This window comes from Lagenorhynchus albirostris, chromosome 2 (genome assembly GCF_949774975.1).
Source record: "Lagenorhynchus albirostris chromosome 2, mLagAlb1.1, whole genome shotgun sequence".
In the NCBI taxonomy this organism is placed as follows: Eukaryota; Metazoa; Chordata; class Mammalia; order Artiodactyla; family Delphinidae; genus Lagenorhynchus; species Lagenorhynchus albirostris.
In genome coordinates, this window is record NC_083096.1 from 73,381,658 (window position 1) to 73,399,529 (window position 17,872).

Consider the following 17,872-nt stretch of genomic DNA (forward strand, 5'->3'; position numbering starts at 1 on the left):
GGCGACCCGGAGAGTAGCGGGTTTGCGTGTGAGCCCTGTGGAGGCAGCGTTTTCTGGGCTTCGCTGGTTCTCTCTCTCCAGAAGGTTCTGCTGGTTCCCCCAGCTCGGGGTACCCGGCTCTGCATCGCGCCGCCATGATGGGCCATCGTCCGGTACTCGTGCTTAGTGAGTTGTGGGAAAGCCGGGGAAGGGACCCCTCCCTCTTCACCACCCTTCTTTTTCCGCACTTTACAGCCTTGCCTCACCCCAGTCCCGCTCAGGTCCGGCCACTGAGCCTTCCAGTCGTTAATTTTGGAAGCCCCTTCTCCCGTTTTCCTCTCTTCTCTTAACCCATTCCCCTGTCTTGGCAAATGCAAACTGACCTTCCTGTCGCCGAGCCTGTTGAACGAAACGGCGTTCCGTTCTTCACCCCCAACCCCCGCCCTTGCACTCTTCTTTGAGCGATTTTCAGTGTGTAGCTGAATGAATAAAGATTTTTTAGTTTGGCCTAGCTTTATAATCTTGGCCCATCCCTTCGCAACGGTGTGGCCTCGGCCAAACTGCTTGATTGAAAATGGCTCCATCTTTGTTATTAGGGTTAACAGTATTTCCTCATGGGATTGTGAGGCTTAAATGAGATAAGGAGATACAGCTGTTTAAAAGAGGGTCTGTCAAAACAGTGAGTGGTATCCTTGGCCACTTCCTCTTCGGTAGCCATCCTCTTGAATTTCTGTTAGTCAACCCCTTTTCACGAAGTAACCCTGCTTCCCTCACTGGTCTGGCTTAGATGTAATTATTCCCTCAAGTGTCCCCTCCGTTGTAATCTTTCCCACTTACCAGCTGAGTTTTCCCAGATTCCTCGATTGGTTCTCTTTACCCTTCGGGAACATCCCAGATTTCTTTCCTTCCTTCCTTACGAGTCCTATTTCCCTTGTCTTCCCTTGGTATGATTCCAACCTGTGTAACTTTTGTATCCTATTTGCAAGAGCATTTGAGCTGCCTGACTAGCCATTTTCCCTCCCTCACCATCTTCTTTGTAGAGGAATGCTATTCCAAGATTTTATCTATTTTGTCTATACCTGGAAAATAACTGTTTTCAGACAAGAATTCACTTAACCCAGAAAAAAACCCTGTTTTTTCTGATGAATCCATCAGAAAGGTCCATGCAGGATTTTAGTTATCACTGTCTGAAATAGGAATCGAAGTCCTGAGAATTGTGTTTAGTTTTGATGGGACTGGATCGAAAATTTTACAGCAAATTGTAGGGAAAATATAATTTGGAGAGAGGAGTGAGACGTTACTTAGGTTCAGTTATAGTCTTTGGCTTGTCTCCCATTGAGAGGGCCCTGGGGTGACTGAGTGGTGCATTGTGCAGCCCTTTGGAGGTCCACGTTAATCTCTGGCATTAGTGGCTGTATCCAGTTAGGCTCCTTATAAAATACGTAGTCAGCTCTTCCTAATGGTAAATGGGTAACTGAGGCATTCTTGTTATGTCCAAGCATGAAGTGACTATCTTGGCAGACCCAGACACTTGAGTGTGTGTTCTCATTCCACAGCACAGTGGGGGGCACTATCAGTAATTATGCTAGGACTGTCAGTATGATTCCCCATATCCAAGTAGGAGAATATGAACCCCCAAACTCCCTTTTTACGTAAAGGAGAGATTGATGCTTTTAGAGACACCAGCCCTTTGAGAATCTCACGGATCGCAGATCTCAGGTTATGAATTCTTGCTGTAAATACATGAATGTTTGGCTAGAGGGAAAGTGATGACCAGGATTCCAAAGTTGAAGCTTTATGGATTGTTTCTTCATATACCAGGGGTTGAAGTAAATAAAGAAGTAAGTAGCCATAAGTATGTACATTTACTTTTTAACAGTTTGTCGAGATATAGTTGACATACAATAAGCTGCACATATTTAAAGAGTACAAGTTGATAAGCTTTAATTCATATATACATGATGAAACCTGGGTGTTTTTATTTTCAAAGATCGGGGAATAAATAGCTTATATACAGTGTGGCAGTCCTGAGCTGTTGCCTTTTGTTTTTATATATTTTAGGCCAGAACACAAAGCGTGAATCTGGAAGAAAAGTTCAATCTGGAAACATCAATGCTGCCAAGGTAGGTAGCACATCTTTTAAGTTGTTTATAATAGTTTGCCTGTAGCTGCCTTCCCTCGTATTTCTGTATTTGTTTGCAATTTGGCAGAGGAAAAGTTGACTTCCGTTCCTTCAGGATATTTCCCTCTCGGTGATAAGGAGAAGGAAGCCTTCCCTCTCTGAGCTAGGCCTAATGGTCTTCTCATATTAACTTGTGCATATTCTATTGCTGTACGTTGTCTCATAATATTCTATTTGTGTTTGTCTCCCATACTAGACTGAGTTAGTTGAAGGGAAGAACTGTATTAATTCCCTTTTGTATTCCTAGTACTCATTGTAGATCCTGGATAGGTAGGTATTCAGTAAATATCTTTTGAATGAAAGAATGAAAAAGCCCTAGATCTAATTAGCGTGGGGTGGAGGCTACTATCATGGAAAGAAATACAAATACACGGACCTTCAGTTATCTGGACTGCTGGGAAACTGAAGCTCTGGAAGGCATGTCTCTTTTTTTCCTTGTGAAAAGTTATTTATTCTGCATCCAGAAAACATTCCCAAAGTGGAAAAAGCAAAGAACAGAATCTAGCCATGTGGCGTGCTGTATTTAAAGTGGTCGCCAACCCTACTTTGGAAGTGTCCTTGTTAAAACACTGGCTCTGTGGGTTACTCATGCCTCTTCCCCTAACACACTCACCATCTTCTGATTTGTGCTTACATGTTTTGTATTTTCTTTCCATAGACTATTGCAGATATCATCCGAACATGTTTGGGACCCAAGTCTATGATGAAGGTAGGCTTATCTCATACTGAAACTTCGACTACAGATTTTCCCTTTCTGTTTTCTGGGACACTTAAATATAACTTTTGCTTTTGTCCTAGATGCTTTTGGACCCAATGGGAGGCATCGTGATGACCAATGATGGCAATGCTATTCTTCGAGAGGTTTGACTTTTCGTTTTGCTTTCTAACATTTTATAAAGGATACATAAAGAGATAATGTAAATAATGATTAGCTTTTTTGGGCTGCTGTAGCAAGTTACCACAGACTGTGACTTGAAACAACAGAAATTTATTCACATGGACTGGAGGCTGGCGGTCCAAACTTAGGGTGTCAGCAGTGCCATGCTCCTTATGAAGGCTCTAGGGAAGACTCCTTCCTCTTATAGCTTCTGATGCTTGACCACATTCCTTGGCTTATAAACTCCCCTTCTGTCATATGGCATTTTCTTGTGTGTCTCATAAGGGCACCAGTGGTTGGGTTTAGAACGTACCCTGGTTACCCCTGTGACCTCATTTTAAGTTGGTTACATCTGCAAAGACCCTATTTCCAAATACAGTTTTCAGGGGATGAGACATCAACATGTTCTTTCAGAGGACACAATTCAACCACAACAATGGTGTTCGCAATAAATAAGCTAAAAGATACTGTTCTGTTCTCAAGAAACTTCAGTAGTTAAGTTGTCCTAATGCATTTTTCCCCAAAAAGAAAGACTTGGAAAGGTGTTTTACTTAGATCTCTTAGGGGCCACTTTTAATCTTTAAAGCTGTGGTAAAACAATAAAAGGGAGTCAGTGTGGAAGCAAGAAGCTCAAGAGTTAGGACCAAGCAGAATGGGTTAAGAGGTCTTTCTTTCAGATTCAAGTACAGCATCCAGCAGCCAAGTCCATGATTGAAATTAGCCGGACACAGGATGAAGAGGTTGGAGATGGGACCACATCTGTAATTATTCTTGGTAAGAAAAGAATGGAAGGTTGATAAGGAAAATTAGATTGAAACATTAAGATTTTTGCCAGAAATAACGTCAGATATTTTTGTTTTGTTTCGGCCGCAACGCGCGGCATGTGGGATCTTAGTGCCCTGACTAGAGATGGAATCCACCACACCCCCTGCAGTGGAAGCATGGAGTCTTAACCACTAGACTGCCAAAGAAGTCCCCTGAGTCATATTTTAAGAAGAACATTTTTACCAATCCACTAATTATAAATGTTTAAAGAACTTTTTGCTAATTTTCTGTGTATTCTCTCCAGCTGAGCATAAAATGTTCATCGTGGTATAGGATGAGCTTTGCAAATCTGGTTGAATAAAATACAGTCCATTGTCATTACTCACAATAAATTATATTCTATAAAGTCACCACAAACACTGAATTAGTGAATACTAAACCATCACTCCGGGGGGAGTATGGGGTTAGGTTCCTCAAGCCTCCAGTCACATATTTATCAGTGCATAAATATATACGTTTTATGTTTTGTTTGTTTTAAAGATACCTTATTTAATATATATTGTTGATTCATTAACACTGGACTCATGCCCAGTAGCACTATAACTTATGCCTGAACAAATCTTATGTTGTAAGTTATTGTCTGTACAGGGCACATTACAGCTTTGTTGCACGTAGGAAAACTAGATAGTACTTTAGGACGATACTTAGGCCATTTTAAACAGTGAAATGTACAAGAAAATGCTCAAAAAATGTGGAAAATGTGCCACTAAATATACCACGTAAAGGACACTTGTTTACATGTGTTACATGGGAATTCCCCGGTGGTCCAGTGGTTAGAACTCCACGCTTTCACTGCCAAGGGGGTGGGTTTGATCCCTGGTCCGGGAACTAAGATCCCACAAGCCGTGTGGCACAGCCAAAAATAAAAATTAAAAAATTAATTAATTTAAGAAAATGAAAATCTGTAGCAATATGTTTTTAGGAATTGAGAAAAAAACTATTTTCTAATTAGGATATGCCAGTTTATAGTGTTGGTCCACAGGCCTAAAAATAGAATCCTTAACAAAATTATTATTATATGAACTTTTTAAAAATTAATTTTTAAATGCCTTTGTATTGCATTTTGAGAATGGTGAGTTGGGTGGAAATTTGCTTGAGTCACCACCAACTAATCACATCTTTAGATCCAGTTCTTTTGTGGATTGAGAATTAATTACATATGGCTAGTTCTGTACTTTGAAGAGAAACTTGGAGGATGAAAGAAGTAGGTAAGACTCCATATGCTTTTTCACTTATTTGGGTAGAAGATGAGCTTTAGGTATCAGGCAGAATTTTTTAGCTGGTAATCTTAGTTAAATCTCGTGGAGATATTAAGTAAGTATCCATGAGTCTAGGTTTCTTAGACTTAGGTAGCTTTTAAAAAACCAAAACTGCCATTTCTGAAGATATCTTTCTTCTGTGATACTGTTCTGATTCTTCTTTAACAGGGTATAGTCTTTTCTAAGTTAACTTATTAGAGCATGTTTCAAAATATTTGATTATCTTTCTATTAATATACATGATGGTCACTTAGGAATTCTAAAGTATTGAAATCAAACATTTGAGCACATGCCAAAGAGTATACATGTGAACTTTTACACATTTGTGTACATTTTAAAAATTAGTGTCAGTGGACCTGGTAGTACAAGCCCTTTGTGCAGAAGGTCCTTTTTCGACCAAAATAATCGTTTTTCCTCTTTAAAACTTTTTTTAGAAAGAAGCTTTTGTGTGTGTGTGTGTGTCAATTAGAATTAGAAAGTAAGGACAGTTTTTAAAAGGAAGGGACATTTTACCAATAATCCCTCTTCCAGAGGGTAAATTTTGTAAATTTTTATGGGTATTCTTGCAGATACAAAGTTTTGTGGGTTTTGTTTGTTTTCAGTTCCAGCAGTTTGACTACATGCTAGGTATTGAAATAATAAGCAAGTCAATTTTCCTTTATTTTTCTTTCAACTTTAGAGTCTTCAGGAAAATGTTTACCATTTGTTTAGGAAACTGGGAACAAATATTTAGTAAGATCACAAGAATAAGTCAACCCTGGGACCAATCTTTGATCATTTAAAATATATCTGATGATAATTTTTTTTTCTGAATTTGCTTGTACAAAGTATAAAATTTGGAATAGTATTTGCATACTTTTGGGGAAACCTACTTTAGAAAAAAGAGCAGGTATTTTTAGAAGCATAATGAAGTTGCCTTGATATCCAGGTACTTTTCAAAATGTTATGGTGTATGTATCTTTTTTCAGCAGGGGAGATGTTATCTGTGGCTGAGCACTTCCTAGAGCAGCAGATGCACCCAACAGTGGTGATCAGTGCTTACCGCAGGGCTTTGGACGATATGATCAGCACCCTTAAGAAAATAAGGTATTGGAAGTGGGGACCAGAAGTGGGTAGTGTCAACTATGGGAGGCCTGGAAGACTAATCTGTTCTTAGATGGTAAAGGAAGACCGAGCACATCACCAGTAGTTTATACCCTGGTATTATTTTGTGAGAAGGAGAAACAAAGAGGGGAGCAAAATGAAGGGAAGGATAAGAGAAATAAAAGTTTTTAGAAAATGGCAAAGGATGCAAAGCAGACAAATAAAAGAAGCTAGGTTTAATTCTTCAAAATATATTTTGGTTATATGCAGTCTGCTAGTTTCCGTGTTAGGCACTGCTATGGGAAATGTGTAGTAAGTAAAATAAAGCTATTCTGCAGTTTTAGATTCTAGTGGGAGAAATAAGTTAAGGAGTTAGATAATTATTCAGGGCTTAAAATACCCTACCATCGTGTATGATTATAACTAATTCAGTCAGTACTCTGTCTAAAGTACTGTGGAGGATGGTAGCCAGGGGTTTTCATTAAAATCAAAAGGACTGGTACTGAAAATGCTATTTGAATCCTCTCTAGTTATCACAGAGCTTGCTGTTAGTCTATGTTTGCTGAGTGCTATAAGGTAATAAAAGGAATATAGGAATGTGTGACTTCTACTTGAGGAAATGTCAGTTAAGTAAGAACATGATACAGAATGCAAAATTTTTCTGATTAAAAAGGTTGTTTAAAAAATAAAACCTGGGACTTACCTGGTGGCCCAGTGGTTAAGAATCCGCCTGCCAGTGCAGGGGTTACAGGTTCGAGCCCTGGTCCGGGAAGGTCCCACATGCCGTGGAGCAACTAAGCCCATGAGCCACAACTACTGAGCCTGCGCTCTAGAGCCCGCGAGCCACAGCTACAGAAGCCTGTGCGCCTAGAGCCTGTGCTCCGCAGCAAGAGAAACTACCACAATGAGAAGCCCGTGCACCACAAGTAGAGGAAGCCCACACGGAGCAACGAAGACCCAACACAGCCAAAAATAAGTCAATTAATTAAATAAATTCATTTTTAATTAATTAATTAAAACCTATCATTTTCTACTCATATCCTTAGGTTGTCGGGTACACAAGCACCTAGCAATTTGGTGAGCTTTGTATTGTACTTCCTGCTGTTAAGAAACAAAGTATATGATAATATCTGTCTAGCACTCTTAACAGAAGGAGGTGTTTGATTTAAAACATTTTTATGGGGCTTCCCTGGTGGCGCAGTGGTCGAGAGTCCGCCTGCCGATGCAGGGGACATGCATTCGTACCCCGGTCTGGGAAGATCCCACATGCTGCGGGGCGGCTAGGCCCGTGAGCCATGGCCGCTGAGCCTGTGCTCCACAACGGGAGAGGGCACAACAGTGAGAGGCCCGCGTACTACAAAAAAAAAAAAAAAATTTTTATGAAGTAAACTTTGTAAGAATGTAGAGTACACAAAGGATTTATTGAATATTTGGAGCTGAATCATTAATGTTTTGTTTTTTTTTTATCAAGCAATAACTGCTTGTATATCTTAGATAATATTTTTGGAGCTATTGCTTTTTCCCTAAAATACATAATTCAGCAACTATTTAATGATTGCTTATTGTGTGTCTTACTGTGTTAATAAAAGGGATTTCAACAGTATGTGAAAATTTGGACAAGATGGTATCCAAGGTCTCTTACTAGATAGTCTTGCCATGTACAAATTTATAGTCTCGTCGGAGGAGACTAAACACATAAAAACACTGTGGCGCACCATGTATTATGATGCTAGGTAAAATAGAATCAGTTGTCCAAATGGATAGCACAGACCGATGGTGATTCTCAAGAGGAGCTCTCAGAATTTGCTAGTTACAGGATGAGGTTTCAAAGATAAAATGTGTCTTGACCCAAGTTGTGAAAGTAATAGAGTTTATTTGGTTGGAGCAGAAGGTAAAGAAATTATTTTACTATAAACTCTAAGTGTGGAGAGTTGTCAGACATGAGAACAGATTACTCAGGGATTTGAGACACCTTTCAGGGATGGGTTAATTATAATCTTGCTAAAAGGCAGAGGGTGGACAAAGTTACTTCTTGATAACACTTAGTTTCCTACAAAGGAACAGATTCCCCTTGTTCTGCCTGTTGGCCCACTATTATAGTCATCAAGATACAGATGAGGACTTCCATAAACATCCAAGATGCCACTGAGCATATTATTCGTTTTTCTTTTCTCCAGTACCCCTGTTGACACCAGTAACCGAGATGCGATGCTGAACATCATCAACAGCTCCATTACTACCAAAGTAATCAGTCGGTGGTCTTCTTTGGCTTGCAACATTGCCCTGGATGCTGTCAAAACTGTACAGTTTGAGGAGAACGGTCGGAAGGAGATTGACATCAAGAAATATGCAAGGGTAGAAAAGGTAAACTCTTTGAGTGTGTACTTTGGAGACAAATTATTTCCTAGAATGAGACACTTGTGGAGGAAATAAGTTTAAATCAGAGCAAGATATTTTTATTATTAGAACCAGGAAGAAGAGTATTTGCTACCTGGAAAAAAAAACTTGAAAAAGAGGGTGCCAAAGAGGTATCTGAAATAATTCTGTTAGCTTCACTGCTGTCCCTACACAGGGTCTACAGGAGCAAGAGAAAGGCTTATTTTTGTGTCTGTATTTGTGCATTTGTGTACATAACAGCCACTGGGTCAGGAAATAAACAAGAGCTCTACAGCATAGCGCTAATAAGCCCCAGAATGCTTTCTCCATCTTTATTATAATTTAAGATTTAAAAGTAGCATTAATATCTTGTGGCCAGTAGATGGAGCCCTATGTCTAAAATTCATGGAAATATCTTTCAGGAAGTAGAGATCTGCACCCTTTTTTTTCTTTTTAAGAAGTATTACGTGATTCTCCATCTATTCGGCTGCGCCAGGTGTTAGTTGCGGCACGCGGGATCCTCACTGCAGCATGAAGGATCTTTTAGTTGCCGCATGCGGGACCTAGTTCCCTGACCAGGGATCAAACCCAGGCCCCCTGCATTGGGAGTGCAGAGTCTTACCCACTGGACCACCAGGGAAGTCCCTGTGCCCCTTTAAATCTGTCAATCACTGAATTTCTGTCTCAGCCAACCTTCAAATTGTGTATCATGTGCTAAGATTGATGTGCTTCCTAGAGAGAAAGAAATATGATTGCAACTGTAGTTGTTTTAGAGGTTCATGGAAAAAAGATACTTTAAAAATCTGAAATGGTGGTTATTTGGGAAAGATGAATGTCTGGGCAGGGAGTTGAGAAATTGTCTCCTCGTTGTGGATTGAAGTGGTTCTTTTGCTCAGATACCTGGCGGCATCATTGAAGACTCGTGTGTGTTACGTGGAGTCATGATTAACAAGGATGTGACCCATCCGCGGATGCGGCGCTATATTAAGAACCCTCGCATCGTGCTGCTGGATTCTTCTCTGGAATACAAGAAAGGAGAAAGCCAGGTAATGTCCCTGGCCCTATTCCTTAAATTTGATGTAAGAATCTGTTAATATGGGCAAGGGAATTAAAAAGTTTGTTACATGCTTACTCTGTGACCTTTACAAATAATCTCTGATTCTTACAACTACCCTTTACAGCAGGTGATACTGACTTCCATTTTACAGATGAGGGATCTACACCTCAGAGAAGTTAGGTTAATTGCTTGAGGAACACAGCTGGTATTGGCCAAATCAGAATTTGAACCCAGCCCTGTTCGGCTTCAATTTCACACTATCATGCCACCTTTCATAATGCATCAGTAGAACATAGAGTAGGAGTTAATTGAGCTTTGAAGTGCCAAAGAATTTCCAGAGGGCAGGAAGCTTACAAGGCTCCATCACCCTTGGATAAAACAAAGTAATTGAAGCTTATCAAACAGTGGTTGGCAACAAGAATCGATTTATTAGTGGGAAGAATTAAGACGCTGAGTTACCATGCACACTGACAGGTCAGAGGAAACATTGAACTAAGTGGCTAGAGACCTTAGCCAAACTCCACTAATTACATTGTGACTTAGCATTCCAGTTGCTTTATAATTAAATGGGGTTAAACTAGATGACTGCTGGAGCTAAAGTGGCTTATGAGGTGTTGGGTCGTGGCTTATTCTAACTCATGCTTTCTGGGATACATGAGAGTGCTGGATGGAGGGAGTATGGTAGGTGGGATGACCCTAAAGAGCTTCACCAATCCAAAATTTTTAATTCAGAGTGACTTTTCTTCACCACATAGACTGACATTGAGATCACACGAGAGGAAGACTTCACCCGAATCCTCCAAATGGAAGAAGAGTACATTCAGCAGCTCTGTGAGGACATTATCCATCTGAAGCCAGACGTGGTCATCACAGAAAAGGGCATCTCGGGTAGGACTACATTCATTTTTCCAGACTATTGTTGTGGTAGAAGAGGGTCGGTGATTTTTTTCCTCGCATGTTGTCATACACTGAACATAATTAACATGTGATGGTTAGGGTACGTGGAGGATAAAACCTGTTCAGAACCCAGGGTTTCTGGTTTCCAGCTTGACACCTCTATTCTTGCAGATTTAGCTCAGCACTACCTCATGCGGGCCAATATCACAGCCATCCGCAGAGTCCGGAAGACAGACAATAATCGCATTGCTAGGTGAGTAGGCCAGGTAAAAATAAGATTCTCCTTCCCATGTGTTTTTATTTTGTAGCTTCATAATATAGTCATCTTTATCTGAAAAAGTTTAGCATAGGATAAAGCCAGCCAAATTATTTACAGATGGAAATAACCTGGGTTTAGCCATCTGCCCTCTTCAGAAGCCCTCTGTCTAGGGACTTCCTGTGGTCTAGTGGCTAGGACTCCATACTCCCAATGCAGGGGGCCTGGGTTCGATCCCTGGTCAGGGAACTAGATCCCATGTGCCACAACTAAAGTTCCTGCATGCTGCAACTGAGACCCAGTGCAGCCAAGTAAGTAAATAAGTATTTGAAGAAGAAGAAGTCCTCTATCTAGAGTAACAGTTATCTGCTGCATGAGACTCTGCTGCTCCTAACCAGTAGTGAACAGCTTATGCTTAGACATCTATGATCACTACCTTGGTGTAGGGATCCATTTCAGATTAGTCTGTTTTAACTAGCTCAGAATATAGCAGATCCAACAATTACCTTGATTGGATCCTCAGCTGCTGTTAATGCAACCTTAGATTGCACTACTACTTCAGCACAAATATCTAGGCTCAGATACCATCTATTTTTAAGAGTAATTTTTTTTTTTAAAAGGTAAGTCTATCCTAACATCACATAATATGCCATAGATCCAAATCCAATTTTATACTTAAAACGCTTTCTCTGAAATGGCTCGGCATACATACATATACATAGTTGACTCTACATGCCCATGCGTGGGGAAAAAGTGACAAATAAAAAATTGGCCCCACATGGGCTTCCCTGGTGGCGCAGTGGTTGGGATTCCGCCTGCCGATGCAGGGGACACGGGTTCGTGCCCCGGTCCGGGAGGATCCCACATGCCGCGGAGCGGCTGGGCCTGTGAGCCATGGCCGCTGGGCCTGCGCGTCCGGAGCCTGTGCTCTGCAACGGGAGAGGCCACAACAGTGAGAGGCTCGCGTACCACGAAAGAAAAAAAAAAATTAGCCCTATATTTATTAAAACTGGGTGAGACATATACTTATGTACCTAATCACCTTATTTCTTGCTTGAGCTTTACATTGTCTTTAGTATAGTCCTGTTATTGGCCTTGAGATCTAACTGGGCATTATAGGATGAGTTCTATCTAGAAATGACCATTATGTGTTATACACTTGGTCAGATATGCATAAGAATTCATTTGTCCCAATTTTAGGGTCCACTAAGTATACTTTGAATTACCTTGTATCTCGTTACAGTAGTTGCCTTAGGTATGCACACTTTCACTTATAAAGCCATATTAGTTTAAGGAAACTTCACCTATATATTTGGAAATCTATTTCACCAGGCAACCAAGACCTCTCGAGTTAGGTAGAAGTGTTGCTAGCAGTCCACTTTGGCCCTTAACCCTTACACCCCACCACAGACCCTAAGGACCAGGAAGATGAGTAAAAGTATTTGACATCATCTGGTCTTCTCCCTGTCCCCCTTCTCCCCATCTAATCAATAGAGCCTGTGGGGGCCGAATAGTCAGCCGACCAGAGGAACTGAGAGAAGAAGATGTTGGCACAGGGGCAGGCCTGTTGGAAATCAAGAAAATTGGAGATGAGTACTTTACATTCATCACTGAGTGCAGAGACCCCAAGGCCTGCACCATTCTCCTACGGGGGGCCAGCAAAGAGATTCTCTCGGTAAGTCAGCCTTGGAAGTGTGACTGAATGATCCAGGTCATTCCATTTCTTGAGAGTTTCCCAGAGAGCCTAAAATTATCCTGTTGCGCATTTATAGTTATTTAATTGCCATCTGAAGCCACAAATCTCTCTCTTCTTATTTTTTAAATATTTTTATTTTTAATCACGGTTTAAAATTTTTTTAATGTAAAATTTATCATCTGAATAATTTTTAAGTGTACAGTTACAGCAGTTTTAAGTGTATTCATATTCACATGCAACAGATCTTCAGAACTTTTTTTATCTCAAAAAATTGAGACACTATACCCATTGAACAATGGCTCATCGTTTCCCCATCCACTAGCAACCACTGTTTCCTTGTTTTTTAAGTTGAAATTATAAATATTACTTTTTTTTTCCTTAGTGAGGTTGAGTATTTTACCAAAGGCATATAGCTAGTAAGCAGAGAGTTTCCACTACACTGTGCAGCCTCCTAGAGTACACAGCTAGACAGGACAGAGTAAGGTTATAGGTCTGTCAAGCACAATGGACAAAAGCCTAACATCCCAGAGTGATACCACATTCCCCCTGGCCTTGTTGCAGTTGTAGTTAATGTGTTTTTCCAGAGTTAGTAGCATCTGCCCTGCCCAAAAGGTTTGAAGGACCTTTCTTAGTTTGCCCTCCTTGGTGGTTTACCGAATTTGGCAGTCAGGAAGTCCTTTGGTGCTTCTGATTTGTCCTTGAGTCATCAAGCTCTGGCTTTATACTCTTTGTTTGCTTTCCCAAGGAAGTAGAACGCAACCTCCAGGATGCCATGCAGGTGTGCCGCAATGTTCTCCTGGACCCTCAGCTGGTGCCTGGGGGTGGGGCTTCTGAGATGGCTGTGGCTCATGCCTTGACAGAAAAATCCAAGGCCATGACTGGTGTGGAACAATGGCCATATCGGGCTGTTGCCCAAGCCCTAGAGGTCATCCCTCGTACCCTTATTCAAAACTGTGGGGCCAGCACCATCCGTCTACTTACCTCCCTTCGGGTGAGTTCCTTTCCATGGTCTTCTCTTGATGGGGTAGGAAAAGCTGTGTTTGGCCTAAGAGGGTAGTTCATGTCTGTCTTTCCAGGTTCTCCTGGTAGCTTGTTCCTTTAAAATCTCTTCTCTTTCTTAATTTTTGATTTGTTTGTTGTCATTGCCATTTCCTCTTATCCCTACCTTATCAGTGCAGTGTATTTGATTTTTATGTAATGGTCTCTGTCAGCTTACTTGTCCCTAGTATTTTCCCCTTTAATTATTTATGCTTGTTCCAACTATAGGCCAAGCACACCCAGGAGAATTGTGAGACCTGGGGCGTAAATGGTGAGACAGGTACTTTGGTGGACATGAAAGAACTGGGCATCTGGGAACCATTGGCTGTAAAGCTGCAAACGTATAAGACAGCAGTGGAGGTGAGGCACTCTTAAGACATATGCTGTGCTGTTAATTTCCAGATAACCAGAAAACTGTGTTTGGTCCGGTCTTGAGGAGGGGGGGATAGAAGGCAGAGTATTCCCCAAAAGATCTCCCAAGGAATTCCATCCCCCTACTTATATTTAGCTCATTTAAAAAGCAAGGTAGGGGGACTTCCCTGGTCCAGTGGGTAAGACTCCGTGCTGTCAATGCAGGGGGCTCGGGTTTGATCCCTGGTCGGGAAACTAGATCCCGCATGCATGCCGCAACTAAGAGTTCGCATGCTACAGCTAAGAAGTTTGCATGCTGCAACTAAGAAGTCCACATGCCACAACTAAGAGGGTCCTGCATGCCAGAACTAAGACCCGGTGCAGCCAAAAATAAATTTTTTTAATTAGAAAAAAAAAAGGGAATTCCCTGGCAGTCCATTGGTTAGGATTCCGTTCTGTCACTGCTGAGGGCCCGGGTTTAATCTCTGGTTGGGGAACTAAAATCCCACAAGCTGTGTAGCATGGCCAAAAGAAAAAAAAAGAAGGAAAAAAAAAAGGCAAGGTAACGTAGCACAGGCTGCATCCCTTGCTGACCGAGAACTGCATTTTACATTCAAGACTCTGAAAGGGTAGATTTCAGATAAAATGGTAATTATATAGGAGGAGCTAGGTGATACGTCTAAAAGAAAACAAGTGTCCTTCCCTTCTTTGCTAACCTCTTTGGGGCTGTGGTTTTTCTCCTAGACGGCAGTTCTACTGCTGCGGATTGATGACATCGTATCAGGCCACAAAAAAAAGGGTGATGACCAGAGCCAGCAAGGCGGGGCTCCTGATGCTGGCCAGGAGTGAGCGGTGGCAAGGCAACCTCAACGCACAGAGCCAACAGTCTCCCCCTTCCCTGAGCCAGACTGCCAGGGACACTGTGGATGTCTTTGTTTGGAAGAGATTGGGTTGAGGGGCAGCCCCAGTCCCTTTCTGTCCCAGCTCAGTTTGCAAAAGGCACTGACATGTAATTCTTCTCTATTGTAAGCTTTCCATTTAGTTTGCTTCCGATGATTAAATCTAAGTCATTTGAGATGGTGGTTATTTGTTTTTCAACCTTGGGTCATATCTCTGCCTCCTGGCAAGGAGGGAAGAGGCAAAAAACCTTACCGGGAAGAGATGGGAATGAGGTCATTCAGTATCTTTGCCTCCTTGAGAGGGTATTCTTCAGACTTCTCAGTAGATGCTGGTTGCGAAGGCTCTTGGAGTTCAAAGCATGATATTGTAAAGCTTAAAAACGTACCACCTTGCATTCACCACTCAAAGAACAGGAAGAACCTGTCCAAACCACGGGTGTTCCTTGTATGTGGTTGTACGTAGAGCAACACCCAGTACATGCTAGGGCTCAGGCATTTATCCTAAAGGACATAGAGCATCTGTTTCTGTACTGTATCCTGTAACTTTTCAGAATCCTTCCTATCATACCTAGAATTCTTTTTCTCTGCCCTCTCCCAGTGTTGTTGTTTTTTGGGTTTTTTTTGCGGTACGCGGGCCTCTCACCGTTGTGGCCTCTCCCGTTGCGGAGCACAGGCTTCGGACGCGCAGGCTCAGCGGCCATGGCTCACGGGTCCAGCCGCTCCATGGCATGTGGGATCTTCCCGGACCAGGGCGCAAGCGCGCGCCCCCTGCATTGGCAGGTGGACTCTCAACCACTGCGCCACCAGGGAAGCCCCCAGTGGTGTTCTTGATTCCAGTCTATTTTGGCTTGCTGGCTTATTTTCCTGGCATGCTTGTGTCACAGTAGGACCTCTGCTTTCCCTGTAAGCAGAAACAAAAGATGTAAGTCCCATTTTGTGCTTTGTTTTTATCAAGACAAAAAAAAAATATAGTGGCCCTGAGATGCTGGAAGCTAGGTGGGGCTAGCCTTTGATTTCTTTGGAGTCCTTCCTCTGGGCCTTCCACTGTCCCCTTTGTCCTCATGACTCATGCAATCAGACTGTGTCTCCTCCCTGACCACGGGACTTAGTGTTACTAAGTTGAATACTAGGTAGAATAATAATAGCTAGCACACATTGCCTATTGTATAATAGATTCGTTCTGTTCACTTTGCATATCCTCAAAAGGACCCTATAAGGTAGGTAATAACCCCATTTTATGATGGGGAATCCAAAGCATAAAGTAGCTTGTCCAGGGGTCCCAAAGCTGATAAATGGCAGACCTAGAATTCCTGTGTAGGCAGTCTGCCTCTATAAGTGCATTCACAGCCGGCTGTGCTGCCTGAACAGAGGTGTGCTGTGGAAAAGGGCTTCTGGAGACTCTGTTCATGCCTAGTATTCAGCTTCCTGCTTAACCCAGTCTAAAGTCTTCAGCTTGGGACTTACCTGGTGGCACAGTGGTTAGGAGTCCACCTGCCAGTGTAGGGGACACTGGTCATGCGCCACAACTACTGAGCCTGCGCTCTAGAGCCACAAGCCACAACTCCTGAGCCCGTGTGCCACACCACTGAAGCCCATGTGCCTAGAACCCGTGTTCCACAATAAGAGAAGCCACTGCAGTGGGAAGCCTGTGCTCGCTGCAACTAGAGGAAGCCCTCACAGTAACGAAGACCCAACGCGGCCAAAAATAAAATTAAAAAAAAAATGAAGTCTTCAGCTTTTTCTCTTCAATGAGAGGCTCTGAAATAAGCCTACCTATCTTTTGCTGAAATCCCTGTGTCTTTACTTGCAGTGTTAATTCCCTCAGAGCTTTAAGACCTTAAAGAAAGATGAGTTAATTCTCAAGTAGATAAAAATATCTTGAAGAAGTAGTGCTTGGAAGTTGTGGAGGGAGGAATTGCCTCCCATTTGTTCCTTAACACCTTTCTGGGTCCATTCTGGTTTCAGCTGTAATGGTTAAGCACTTGGATAATTGTACATAGTAGTCTTCCCTCCTGTCATCAGTGCCTCTTTATTCTTTTAAGACTTACAAAGTCTCCTGAACCTATGAAAATTCCTCCTGGCATGTTAGATCAATCTGTACTCTTCAGTCTAGCTTTCAGAGCCCCTCTGTGCTGTTCAAAGGCTAAATTTAAAAGTGATTAAAGGCTATCCAAGCCACTTTGTTGCCTGCGTGAACTCTAAATGATTCCATGAACACAACTTTGCTGCCACCTTGACTTTGTCATGGTTCTTCCCTGGCAAATTCCTGGATTCAAGTAAGTCCTATTCCACACCCCGCCCCCCAAAAGTGGTGTATTGGGGGTGGTGGGGAGGCTTGAATTATTTACCGAAACCCTTTGAACTCAGCCAAGACTCTTGCTTATATCCTTGCTTGTCAAGTCCAGAGTTGATAACCTCAGAGGGTACAAGTACTTTTTTTCTCAAGAAAAGTGAAAAGATTTTTTTTAAGTTTTATTGAAGTATAGTTGATTTAAGATTGTTTTAAAGTTCCAAAAGAATATTAAATACAGAAAAATAGAAATGATTTTCTAAAGAATCCAAAGCCCCTTTATCTGAATCCAACCACTGTTAGTATTTTGTTATTTTTACTTCCAGTCTTATTTCTGTGCAAAACTTTATTTATTGAAAAAGAAAAACAAAACAAATAGGAACAGAAAAAGCTCAACACATATAGAACATTTTTCTCATCTGTTAGTTTCACTTAGCATTGGGGTCAGAGGCATTTTCTCATGGCATTATAACTTCTCTAAATTTTTTTTAACATCTTTATTGAAATACAATTGCTTTACAATGGTGTGTTAGTTTCTGCTTTATAACAAAGTGAATCAGCTATACATATACATATATCCCCATATCTCCTCCCTTTTGCATCTCCCTCCCACACTCCCTGTCCCACCCCTCTAGGCGGTCACAAAGCACCAAGCTGATCTGCCTGTGCTATGTGGCTGCTTCTGTTGTACAGCAAAGTGACATCTTTTTCGTATTCTTTTCCATTCTGGTTTATCACAGGATAATGAATGTAGTTCCTTGTGCTATATACAGTAGGACCTTGTTTATCCATTCTGTATGTGATAGT

At 41.7% G+C, this 17,872-nt stretch overlaps 1 protein-coding gene across 2 annotated transcripts; it reads left to right on the plus strand.

The window, feature by feature from the left end:
* The first annotated feature begins 8 nt into the window (after positions 1-8).
* On the plus strand, positions 9-14,951 carry CCT3 (chaperonin containing TCP1 subunit 3). Of its 2 annotated transcripts, XM_060136177.1 has the most exons (15): positions 32-165; positions 1,741-1,820; positions 2,041-2,102; positions 2,820-2,870; positions 2,960-3,022; positions 3,716-3,812; positions 6,091-6,208; positions 8,383-8,569; positions 9,478-9,627; positions 10,394-10,526; positions 10,707-10,788; positions 12,286-12,466; positions 13,233-13,478; positions 13,754-13,885; positions 14,621-14,951. In XM_060136177.1, exons 4-15 carry the CDS (start codon positions 2,862-2,864, stop codon positions 14,723-14,725), a joined length of 1,503 nt encoding a protein of 500 aa, XP_059992160.1. In that variant the 5' UTR covers positions 32-165; positions 1,741-1,820; positions 2,041-2,102; positions 2,820-2,861; the 3' UTR covers positions 14,726-14,951. The 2 variants fall into 2 exon arrangements, with proteins under 2 accessions (XP_059992159.1, XP_059992160.1); XM_060136176.1 differs by lacking the exon at positions 1,741-1,820 and having other exon boundaries at positions 9-165.
* The last annotated feature ends 2,921 nt before the right edge of the window (positions 14,952-17,872 follow it).